General features: G+C 39.1%; 1 protein-coding gene across 1 annotated transcript in view; it reads right to left on the bottom strand.

Annotated features, from left to right (window-relative positions):
* LOC127427123 (retinoic acid receptor alpha-A) overlaps positions 1-13,741 on the bottom strand; it is a 267,816-nt gene that overhangs the window by 142,654 nt on the left and 111,421 nt on the right. The window contains exon 3 of the mRNA XM_051674514.1: positions 1,196-1,738. Coding sequence (XP_051530474.1) covers positions 1,196-1,343 — 148 coding nt within the window. The 5' untranslated portion in view covers positions 1,344-1,738. The remainder of the gene's footprint in view (positions 1-1,195; positions 1,739-13,741) is intronic.

Here is a 13,741-nt window from a genome sequence, read left to right as displayed (position 1 = left end):
CAGACCCTCACGCCACATTCACAGTATTCACACCAGCTTGAGTCTCTCTCAGCATCAACACACTAGAGTTTATGCTTCATCAGAGAATTCTGCCAATCTAGTGGTTTTAATAGAGATGGTAAGTTTTGCAAATGTGATGTTTTGTCATGCAACCTAAAGCTGAAAACATTTCAACATGCAGCAACGTACTGACATAGGCATTCAGTATCCAGTGTGCTTTCGGAAATCCAATTCACCATTTTCCTGCTTGATTACAAACTGGTCCGGCGCTTTCCACACCCTTCAAACAACTTCCTCTTTGTAAAATGCTCTATTGGAGCTGTTTCCAGTGTCACTGCTCTCTGGAATACTCGCTTCTGATTGATCAATGGCAACTGCTTCACTGTGCGATCTCTACAATAAGCTAATAAAATAATTGCAACTCAAATCAATGTTTCATGTAAATAAACACCAACTGAACTGTGACACAAACCGGAGGTGGATTTCAGCAGTTCAGCGATTTCATTCTTAACATAATTTCAAAGCAAATCAATATTTTACGTCTATGTATTTATTTATTTGGTTAGTAGATGTGTAATAAGCGGGATAATGTACAGTCAGCTGGTTGTTATCGCAAAATAAACCCCTTCAGGATGATAAAAGAGTCCTCCACTTTGCATCGGGGTTCTTTTACCCTGTCAGGGTTTATTTTGCGATAACAACCTGCTGACTGTACATTATCCCCTGTATATATCTACATTATACGTATATATATGATTATTTAGCAATACAATAAAAGATATTGTTTCTATACTTATAATCAACAACTTTAAATGAATAGTTTTATATTTTCTTCAGTGGTTTTTAATTCGATTACATCATTCACAATACTTCATAGGATTGTAGTTCATTCCCTCATTAAAGACGTTAAGTACACAGTCTTGTATCTTTGTCTTTCTGTCAAATTTTAAATACTTTTTTGCTTCAAATCAAAGTTTGTAATGTTGTGATTCACCTTGGAGAATTAGAGCGTTCTACTGTAGGCAACAGTCAGTAAAGCAGCTTATTAGGTTGTGAAACAGAGCCATTCTGAAATGTCTGTTGATTCAAACACCTTCTAATGTGGTACAGGATTGTAACTCGAGCCAGACTAAACTAACACTATCACAATCAAACTCAATCAATCACGCTCTGTAAATAAGAGTGTAGTACTCACTGGCTGGTGATGGCGTGCTGTATCTGCTGAAGGGTAGGGTTGGCAGCGAGGGTGGAGACAGCCCCCCCAGCATGTGCGGGAAGAAATATGAGTAGTGGGCCATAGGGAAGCCACTGAGGTGCGGGCTGGGGTTGTCCTTACCAGACATGGCCGCCACTAGAGTCCACCCACAGTCAAACAGAAGTGTCCAAAACAACACTCAACAAAGATGCTTTAGATGGTTTATTCCACCATTCAGGCGTCTAGTGGAGATAGCGGATGTGAGTTGGTGTGTTAACAGTTATTCCATGTGACGGTGATTGATGATGTCTTGAGAAATGGTGAGTCCAGATGGATGAATGGAGTGACTCCTTTGCTGCTGAGGAGTTTTCTGTTGGGTTGAGTATTGATGATGAGTATTGTGAAAGCTGATGTTGTTTGAAGCTGTTGTGTTTGTTTCCAAAAGGAATGTCCTAGGAAGATTCAAATCCGTTTAATGAATCCAGAAGTATAAATTTGTGTTTTTTAAACAGTGTACTCCACTTTTGTTTTGCTTCATAACTCCTACAGGTAAAAGAGAGAGAGGGGGGATTCAGAGGAAATTTGACAGAAAAATTGTTACATTAATGTTTATGTTCTTAATGGACACTTTCAGTGGTATACAGATGTGATCAGTCACATTAAATGTAATTTCTATTCATTTGAATCAGTGGGGGTGATTCACTGGGAGTGTATCAGTGGAAATGAATAAGTGTGAGTGAATCGTTGTGTGAAGTAAACTCAGATGACATCACTGAGTGGTGAGTCACATGTTGCAATGACACTGTAAGAAAGGACAGTTCTTTCCAGTTCACCGCATCACTTCATAAGAATGATTACACCAATTTTTCCTCACACAGTATATGTCCAAAGGGCACTAATAATCTGTTTTCTAAAAAAAAATCTTCTCAATACCGCTCGAAACACCAAAGGTCTGTCACTTTCGGGGAATGTCTGTAAAATGTACAGCAATGTGTTTGTCTGAACACAGCTCATACAGTATACTGTATATGGTTGCCAGTGAGTGTTAGAGAGGTATTTCATCAATCTGAGAGGATTTTTATAGTCATTTTATTGATAAGGCTCTACATTTTAAAGACACTCTCCAAAAATATTTGACAGACCTTCTGTCTATATATATATACTCACGACCACTTTATTAGGTACACCTGTACACCTACTTATTCATGCAATTATCTAATCAGTCAATCGTGTGGCAGCAGTGCAATGAATAAAATCATGCAGACACGGGTCAGGAGCTTCAGTTAATGTTCACATCAACCACAATCAGAATGAGGAAAAAATGTGATCTCAATGATTTTGACTGTGGCATGATTGTTGGTGCCAGATGGGCTGGTTTGTGTATTTCTGTAACTGCTGATCTCCTGGGATTTTCACACACAACAGTCTCTAGAGTTTACTCAGAATGGTGCAAAAAAAAAAAAAAAACATCCAGTGAGTGGAAGTTCTGAGGACAAACCAGACTGGTTCGAGCTGACAGAAATGCTATGGTAACTCAGATAACCCCTCTGTACAACTGTAGTGAGCAGAATAGCATCTCAGAATGTACAACATGATGAATCTTGAGGCGAATGGGCTACAACAGCAGAAGACCACATCGGGTTCCACTTCTGTCAGCCAAGAACAGAAAGCGGAGTCTGCAGTGGGCCTATCGTCTGTGTACCTCAGCAGAAATCTGTTGTAGCCCTTCCGCCTCATGGTTCGATATGCTGTGCATTCTGAGATGCTATTCTGCTCACAATTGTACAGAGAGGTTATCTTAGTTACCGTAGCCTTTCTGTCAGCTCAAACCAGTCTGGTCATTCTCTGTTGACCTCTCTCATCAACAAGGCATTTCTGTCCGCAGAACTGCTGCTCACTGGATGTTTTTTTGTTTTTGGCACCATTCTGAGTAAATTCTAGAGACTGTTGTGTGTGAAAATCCCAGGAGATCAGCAGTTACAGAAATACTCAAACCAGCCCATCTGGCACCAACAATCATGCCACAGTTGAAATCACTGAGATCACATTTTTCCCCATTCTGATGGTTGATGTGAACATTAACTGAAGCTCCTGACCTGTATCTGCATGATTTTATGCATTGCACTGCTGCCACATGATTGACTGATTAGATAATTGCATGAATATGTAGGTGTACTGGTGTACCTAATATAATTTGGGCTGCATTTCCAAAAATCGCATCGCAAGCTTAAGTTGATCATAGAGACTATTGCCGCCAATGGTTTCTAAGATCTACTTAGGCTTACGATGCTTTTGGGAAACACAGCCCTGGTCGTTGAGTGTTTATATATATATATATATATATATATATATATATATATATATATATATATAGATAGATAGATAGATATAGATAGATAAATATATAGATAGATAGATAGATACCTTAGTATTGTTGAATGTGGAATATGTGAGCTGTGTGCTTGTGAATGAGAAAGCATTGTGTGTTGCCAAGTTGATGTAAGTTGACAGCAAAAGCAAAAAAAATTACATTAAAATAACAGAAACAAACCTTGAGATGGTTAAAGCTTTCACACTGTGTGTCTGCAGAGAACTACACATACACACACACACACACACACACACACACACACATACACACACAGTGAGCTATTTTTAATAAAAAATATGTAGTAATGCTTGATCCCTATGAATGCACATTCACAGCATGTAAAGTTAACAAGTTAAGCACAAATACACCAATACATTCATGTGTATCATCCACAGTGATCTATAAGATTTTATGTGAATTTCAAATGTTTGTAAACTCCAGGCATTTCTGTTTGTGAACGTATGTGTGTGTTTGTGTGTGTGTGCATTGGGGTAGGGTGTGTGTGTGTGTGTGTGTGGTGGGGGGGGGGGGGGGGGGCGGTTAGAGGTTGGTAATAGTCACACACTGGATGTGTCTATGAGAGGAAGTGCAAATGTAGGCCAGTGGAACCCCGATGCTCTGCCAACATCTTCAACATACATTTGTACACACACACACACACACACACACACACACACACACACACACACACAGACCCTTTAGGCATTACTCTTGTCAGATGAGAAGGACCTCTTGACATTTGTGCCTCTATTAGAAAGGTCACCCTTTAATTACATGAAATGTCAGTGAGCATGCACCTGCAGAATTACACCCGACATGATCTGTGATGTGTGTGTCTGCTGTCTGAGAGGGGTGACTGGTGTTCAAGAGAGAATCTATGAATTGATACATTAGAGAGCCTTGTTTAAAATCTGTCTCTGTAATTCTGAATTAATTTCTCTTTGAATTCAGCAGCTTTGAATTGAAGCTGCTCCAGAAAGAATTCAGCAGGTCTGGACAGAATTCAGCAGCTCTATATTAAACTCAGCATCTCTTGACTGAATTCAGAAGCTCCAGAGAGAATTCAGTAGTCCTGTGCTGAATTCAGCAGCTCAAGAAAGATTTCAGCATCTCTGGACTGAATTTACAGCTCTGGACATCTCCAAACAGAATTCAGTACTTCTGGAGTGAATTCGGCAGCTCCGGACTGATTTCAGCAGCTCTGAACAGAATTCAGCAGCTCCAGACAGAATTCAGCAGGTCCTGACAGAATTCTACTGCTCTGGACAGAATTCAGCAGCCCTGGACTGAATTCACCAGCTCCAGAAAGAATTCAGCAGCTCATGACAGAATTCAGCAGGTCCAGATATAATTCAGCAGCTACAGACAGAATTCATCAGCTCCAGAAAGAATTCAGCAGCTCATGACAGAATTCAGCAGGTCCAGATATAATTCAGCAGCTACAGACAGAATTCATCAGCTCCAGAAAGAATTCAGCAGCTCTGAACTGAATTCAGAAGCTCTGGACAGAATTTTGTAGTTCTGGACTCATTTCAGCAGCTCCGGACAGAATTCAGCATCTCTGGGCAGAATTTAGCAGCTCTTGACTGAATTCAGCAGCTCCAGATTGAATTCAGCTCTGGACTGGTAAAAATGTGTTTATCGCACATTCTAAATGTATTTCTGCATTGTGGTTGTTTAGCATTGAGTTGAATAAAAGATGTTGTGGTCTCAAGGAATGTTTTCTTCTTAAATGTGTGATTTTTTTCAAACTTTCTTTTCAATAAACCAATTGAAATTGCTACTCTAAGTCAGCAGATGCATATAATTAATGGGGACACATTTGGCTGCATTTTATATTGTTATATTACTAGAACAGGGAGCACGCCATGTATAAGCGATGAAGAGTTGGTGTGTGGGGTCAAAAATATGATTTGAATAGTACTATTTTTAAAATAGTATTTTAATAGTGTTTTAAAATGCATAATAATAATTAAAATGATTTCTTAAATTTCTTATAATTGTGTAGCACTCAAATATCATGCAATAATGTTATATACTATATGAACTAGTGATTCACTTCATTAAGAATTTTGAGCTTCAGTTACACAGTTTAAGGAATTTACACTCACACCAAATTTTTTATCTGATGAATGTGGTGGTCACACACACACACACACACACACACACACACACACACACATGTTGGTGCAGCTATGGTTATGAGGACTCTCCATAGACATAATGATTTTTATACTGTACGAACTATAGATTCTATCCCCTACCCCTACCCCTAAACCTAACCCTGACAGAAAACTTTTTGCATTTTTACATTTTCAATAAAACATCGTTTAGTATATTTTTTAAGTGATTTGAATTATGGGGACACTAGAAATGTCCTCCTAAACCACATTTATAGCATAATACCCTTGTAATTACCAGTTTATAACCTAAAAAAAAGTCCTCGTAAACCACTTAAACCTGCCCACACACACACACACAGACACACACGTTAATCTTATATGTAGGTCAGTTTGACTAATAATGTCTTTGTTTCTCTTGGTGTCTCCTTCATCATTCTTTGAAACACTTTATTGAAACAGTGAAATGTCAAACAGGGTTTAGAAAATGGCTTTCAGCTGTCTGTATACACAATGATACACAGGGCTTTTGCCCCAGACTTTTGTGTTGTCTTACAGATCACATATTGTACTAATTTGAAAAGGTCAATGTTTGTGATAGAGGCGGGAAATGTAATCACACACACACACACACACACACACACACACACACATACACACACACACACACACACACACAAACACACACACAGGGGTGGAGGGGTAAATATAAGAGATCATCAATGTTCTGTCAGTGTGTGTGTGAGAGAGAAAGAGTAAGTGAGGGTGTGTTAAAACACGTTGGGTTGGCGTGGCTATTGACACAGCTGGCGGAGTGGAAAATATTGCTTAACGTGAAATCTTAGGAAATCTGTGAGGTGGAAATGGGGAGAGAAAAGAGGATAAAGCAAACAAAGATAAAGTAGAAACTCTATCTCTTTCTTTTAAACACACACATTCTATAAATGCCACTGAATTACACTTCCACCAGAAATTAATATTTGAAACCGTCATTCACTTTACAAACTTTAATGCAGACACTAATGGCTAACTACATTTGACATTTTCCTGAGAAAATGTGAGTGTTGCTTGCCCCTGCAAAAGTCGCCATGACAATGCAATTATGTGTGGTTGCTAGGTAGTTGATAATTGAGTTATACCAAGCGAAAAAGCCCCCCCAGATGGTTTAGGTTCCTCCTTTATTGTACATTTTTGGGTTTGTATAATTCATCTATTTTTATTGTCCACCAGACAATAAAATAGAAAAGTGATAGCCCACCTCGCCTCAATTCAACAATCTACATTATTTGAGATATAAGTCATGTCTGCAGAAAACAATTATGCAGGGCAAGTTTAATATTTAGTGTTAGAGGTTTATTCAAATCACTAACCCTAAGTATGAGCAATATTAATAGTGATATTTGCCTCACCAAAAAAGAACAGAGCAAATCAACATGTCCTTTGATAACAGAGGGTAGTGATATATTCAGTGCTATGATCTTGTTCTATATGTTCAAACTCCTTCACATACACATCTATATACACATATCACAGAAGCATACTGCAAATACTCTTGTAGTCTCCAGTCATTCAGATCAAAGGGAAAAAAAAAATCTGCATTCACATAAAAACACACAATAAACAACTACAATGTATTGCATGCAGCTCTGCAGTGAATTCAGCCACACTGCATAAAATTCAACAGCCCTGTAATGAATTTGGCAGCTCTGGACTTCATTCAGCAGTTCTGGACAAAATTCAAGAGCTCTGGACAGAATTCAGAAGTTCTACACAGAATAAAGCACCACTGGACTAAATTCAGCAGCTCTGGTCAGAATTCTGCAGCACTGGACATAATTCACCATCTGTGGGCAGAATTCAGTAGCATTCAACAGAATTTAGTAGCACTCAACAGAATTCAGCATGTCTGGACAGTATTCAGCAGCACTGGACAGAATTCAGAAACACCGGACTGAATTCAGCAGCTCTGGACAGAATTCAGCAGCTTTGGAAAGAATTCAGCAGCACTGGACTGAATTTAGCAGCACTGGGAAGAATTTAGTGGCACTGTGCAGAATTCAGCAGCTCTGGACATAATATAATGGCACTGGTCTGAATTCAACAACTCTGGGCAGAATTCAGCAGCACTGGACTGAATTTAGCAGCACTGGGAAGAATTTAGTGGCACTGTGCAGAATTCAGCAGCTCTGGACATAATATAATGGCACTGGTCTGAATTCAACAACTCTGGGCAGAATTCAGCATCTCTGGACATAATTCAGCAGCACTGGACAGAATTCAGCAGCTCTAGACATACAGTTGAAGTCAGAAGTTTACATACACCTTAGCCAAATACACTTAAACTCAGTTTTTCACAATTCCTGACATTTAATCGTAGAAAACATTCCCTGTCTTAGGTCAGTTAGGATCACTACTTTATTTTAAGAATGTGAAATGTCAGAATAATAGTAGAGAGAACAATTTATTTCAGCTTTTATTTCTTTCATCACATTCCCAGTGGGTCAGAAGTTTACATACACTTTGTTAGTATTTGGTAGCATTGCCTTTAAATTGTTTAACTTGGGTCAAACATTTTGGGTAGCCTTCCACAAGCTTCTCACAATAAGTTGATGGAATTTTGGCCCATTCCTCCAGACAGAACTGGTGTAACTGAGTCAGGTTTGTAGACCTCCTTGCTTGCACATGCTTTTTCAGTTCTGCCCACAAATTTTCTATCAGATTGAGGCCAGGGCTTTGTGATGGCCACTCCAATACCTTGACTTTGTTGTCCTTAAGCCATTTTGCCACAACTTTGGAGGTATTCTTGGGGTCATTGTCTATTTGGAAGACCCATTTGCAACCGAGCTTTAACTTCATGGCTGATATCTTGAGATGTTGCTTCAATATAACCACATAATTTTCCTTCCTCATGATGCACCAGTCCCTCCTGCAGCAAAGCATCCCCACAACATGATGCTGCCTCCCCCATGATTCACGGTTGGGATGGTGTTCTTCGGCTTGCAAACATCACCCTTTTTCCTCCAAACATATTGATGGTCATTATGCCCAAAAAGTTACATTTTTGTTTAGTCAGACCAGAGGCAATTTCTCCAAAAAGTAAGATCTTTGTCCCCATGTGCACTTGCAAACTGTAGTCTGGCTCTTTTATGGTGGTTTTTGGAGCAGTGGCTTCTTCCTTGCTGAACAGTCTTTCAGGTTATGTCAATATAGGACTTGTTTTACTGTGGATATAGATACTTGTCTACCTGTTTCCTCCAGCATCTTCACAAGGTCCTTTGCTGTTGTTCTGGGATTAATTTGCACTTTTTGCATCAAACTACGTTCATCTCTAGGAGACAGAATGTGTCTCCTTCCTGAGCGGTATGATGGCTGCGTGGTCCCATGGTGTTTATACTTTTATACTATTGTTTGTGCAGATGAAAGTGGTACCTTCAGGCATTTGGAAATTGCTCCCAATGATGAACCAGACTTGTGGAGGTCCAATTTTTTTTTTCTGAGGTCTTGGCTGATTTCTTTTGATTTTCCCATGATGTCAAGCAAAGAGGCACTGAGTTTGAAGGTAGGCCTTAAAATACATCCACAGGTACACCTCCAATTCAGTACACCACCTATCATAAGTTAATTGGCTAATTGTCTAAAGGCTTGACATAATTTTCTGGAATTTTCCAAGCTGCTTAAAGGCACAGTTAATTTAGAGTATGTAAACTTCTGACCCGTTGGAATTGTGATATAGTCAATTAAAAGAGAAACAATCTGTCTGTAAACAATTGTTGGAAAAATTGCCCATGCCATGCACAAAGTAGATGTCCTAAATGGGTTGCCAAAACTATAGTTTGCTAATATGAAATCTGTGGATTGGTTAAAAATGAGTTTTAATGACTTCAATCTAAGTGTATGTAAACTTCTGACTTCAACTGTAATACAGTAGCACTGGACTGAATTCAGTAACTCTAGGCAGAATTCAGCAACACTGGACAGAATCCAGCAGCTGTGGACATAATTCAACAGCACTGGGTAGAATTCAGCATCTCTGGACAGAAGTCATTAGCATCTGACTGAATTCAGCAGTTCTTGACATAATTCAGCAGCACTGGACAGAATTCAGTAGCATCTGACTAAATTCAGCAGCTCTGGACAGAATTTAGCATCCCTGGATAGAATTCATCAGCACTGGACAGAATTCAGCAGCTCTGGACAAAATTTAGAAGCACTGGAAAGAATTCAGTAGCACTGGACTGAATTCAGCAGCACTGGACTAAATTCAGTAGCACCTGACTGAATTCGGCAGCTAATGACATAATTCAGCATCTCTGGACAGAATTCAGAAGCACTGGACAGAATTCAGCATCTCTAGACAAAATTAATCAGCACTGGACAGAATTCAACAGCTCAGGACATAATTCAGCAGCACTGGAAAGAATTCAGCATCTCTGGACAGAATTTAGAAGCACTAGACAGAAATCAGTAGCACTGGACTGAATTCATCATACATGTATTTGGACAGAATTCAATAGCACTGGACATAATTCTGTAGCTCTTGACAAAATTTAGCAGCACTGGACAGAATTCAGCAGCTCTGACCATAATTCAGTAGCAATAGACAGAATTCAGCAGTACTGGAAAGAATTCAGCAGCACTAGACTGAATTAAGCAGCTGCAATGTCTTTAAGTACAGGAATACACCAATTTGGCATAGGCATGCACAACTGAATGAAAAAACAAAATTTGCACAAACACCTATTATAACAACTTTTAGATGGTCTGGGGGAGAAGAGGTGTTGTGTTTCTATCTGGAAGTGATAAAGATGATGTTTTTCAGCTGAGGAAGAGGGCATTGACCTGCAGTACACACACACACACACACTTCCTGTAAAAGAAGTGGGAAGGCGTTTTTACAATCTATTATACCCTTAAGACGAGGTCTCCTTTGTTAATGAAAAACATATTTCAGTAAGACCCCCCCCACCCCCCCAAAAAAATGTCCATTATGCATCTCATATGTACTGTATAAACATCATTTTACATCTTTTAATGCAACAAAACCAATCCTAAAATCAACCCGTGATTAATTTAAATGAACATTTAAGTAAAAGCTTTTATAACTGTAACAGCCGACACACTTTATCCTACATCAAACAACAGATAAACTAAACACCTATTAATTACCCCCATGACTACTGTGCGTGTGTGTGTGTGTGCGTGCATGACTCCATGTTTCCCATGTGCCCAGGGCTCTAAGAAGAGAGTATTGACTGGCTAATTGATTAATTGTCATTGGTAAGATGTTTAGTCAACAACATTGCTCAAAAACACATACACCATTCTTGTGCTTTTAGCAGCATCCTAGATGCTATACTTGGCCCTGTATACACTTGATATGAACATGCATTCTCTGTGACAACTTGTGAAAAACTCAAAACATCAGGCATGTTTTCAACACTGTGTTAAAAATTACACACTACTGTACAGCTGTTGTGTGAAACAGGATAATATGCAGTTCTCAATATGCAACCATAAATGATTTTGCTTGTGCACATTCTACAGCTTGCCTCATCCTTAGATGTCCGTAATGTTTGAAAAAACTAATATGGATATAGAGGCAATATATCATGGAAACTAACACATCAATTAGGTAACTGCCTGTATAGTATGCATTTTGGTGAATTTAGCCAGTCATCCACGTAGTGAAAAATTCAATGGTGCACACAGTATTTATACTACATACCAAAGTCAGAAATTAACTTTATATTAGGGGTAATATTTGGCTTCTAGGACATTTTTACAGGAGCATTTTGTTTTTACATTCAAGAAGGCACATTTTTTCTAACCATATATAAGACACAGCATGTTATCTCTTTCTATCAAATACTTAAATTTAATTTTAGTCAATGAAAATAAATCAATCAGAACAAATATGGTTGTTAATTAGACAATTATTTCAAAATCAAATACAAAGGTAAATAATGCACAAGATATAACACAACAAATGCTCTTCTAGAACACATTTTAAATAATGGGCTGATCACTATATTTGATTATACAACTTTATACTGTTCACATTTACAGATGTGGCAGGGTGAGCAAGAGACAGACACAGTGAGTGTGGGATCAGGCCTTGGAGAGGCATTTATTTAAAATAATAACAACACAAAAAGGGGAATAAAGTGTGCAAAGTGTCCAAAACAAAGGGGAATCTGGCGTCCTCATGGTGCATGGGGCTATGTGCAGGAAAGGTAGTGCAGGCTCTTCTTGAGGGGCCCAGGTTCCCTGGGCCTCAGTGCTTGAGGGGAACAACAGCCCGGCATCCTGCCCGTTGGCCACAACCCGTGCTCCAATCCTCTGCGGTGCATCTAATTCGCACATGGGGTCTGCAGTGCGGGTCTGGTGACACAACTAATCCACGCTGGACCCACCCCACTCCGTTCCTGGACCTATGAAGATGTCAGCAGATAGAGACCGGTCTCCCAAGGAGAGGCACACTCAGGTTTAAAAGGCCGCAGTGAGAGGCTCTTCATTGAGTTCAGGTGAACCCCATCACATGCCGCCAAACGGGGAAAAGTCACTACGCCTCTCCTCTCTCTCCTCTGCCCACTCCAGTAGTAGGCCTGGTTGAAGAATGGCCCTCTGAAGAGGCAGGGCGACGATGATCCAAGGGAGGTGCATGCCGTTCCGTCACAAACATATTTGAATGAAATCACTGTATTAAGTTATGAAGTGATTAGGAGAGTTTTCTGACAATCAGTGTTATGATTTTTGTTGTATTTATGAGAAACCACTTCATATAAGCTACACATTAAACAACACTTGACTCTGAGATACTAAACATCACTAGATATCAGTAGACCTACAGATTATTTTGGAAAATAGATTAGATGTTAGTTAAAAACAGAATTCACAATTTTTTGACCCAAACACTAAAAAGCTGACTATACCATAAGAGCTTCTAAAGTTGATATGTGAATTAGAATAACACACAAATGCGTGCGTGCACACACATACACACACACGCACACACACACACACACACACACACACATGTTGCTGCAGCTATCCTTATGAGGACTCTCCATAGACATAATGATTTTTATACTGTACGAACTATAGATTCTATCCCTAACCCTACCCCTACCCCTAAACCTAACCCTCACAAAAAACTTTCTGCATTTTTACATTTTCAATAAAACATCGTTTAGTATGATTTTTAAGCGATTTGAATTATGGGGACACTAGAAATATCCTCATAAACCACATTTATAGCATAATACCCTTGTAATTACCAGTTTGTAACCTAAAAATGTATCCTCAGATAAACTGATTCACATGAAGCTGAATTTGTAGGCTATATTAACTGTGGAATATGTTGTTAACTGTGGTTTCTCCTGGTATTTCAGATATTAATATCTGCATGAAACAGAATTTTCACTCGTCTGTTCATGTATAACAACATTATTCTGGAGGCTGGAGGTGTCAAGCAAAATGTGAAATGTCAAGCACATGTTTTGCAGTGAATAATAAATACAAATTCAAACATTAAAATACATTTGTAACAGGTAAAATGTCGGGCAAGGAGGCGGCGGGAACCGGCTGAACAGTCAACATACAGGTTTAATGATATAAATGAACTTAAAACAACATAAAACATAAACGAAAAGACACACATGCAGCGCGGCCGTGTGCGTCTCTCACTCTCTCCCGAACTGGTGGCTCTGGCTGCCCCTTATCTTGCTCTCCCACTGATCAGCTGATTCAGTGCTGGCCGTGCTCCATCACGACCCGGCCACGCCCTCCTCCTCATCACAAAATTTAAATAAAATCAATCAATATAGCCTACAAACAGGTGAAAGTCCTGTAAGTCTATCAGGAATTTTTACGATAGGACACCATTATTTAGTTAAATAATAATAATAACAATAATTATAATAATTATAATGTTACATTTATATAGCGCCTTACCAGAGTTCAAGAACACTTAACATTTTCAAATTTAGCACAGTTTAAAGAATCTGTTTCAGATTCTTCATTTTACATAAGGAGGAATTTTCCTAATGGAGCATT

The sequence above is a fragment of the Myxocyprinus asiaticus genome, chromosome 36 (genome assembly GCF_019703515.2).
Source record: "Myxocyprinus asiaticus isolate MX2 ecotype Aquarium Trade chromosome 36, UBuf_Myxa_2, whole genome shotgun sequence".
Classification (NCBI taxonomy): Eukaryota; Metazoa; Chordata; class Actinopteri; order Cypriniformes; family Catostomidae; genus Myxocyprinus; species Myxocyprinus asiaticus.
Note: the sequence above shows the minus strand (reverse complement) of the source record. Positions and strands in the feature narration are given on the sequence as shown.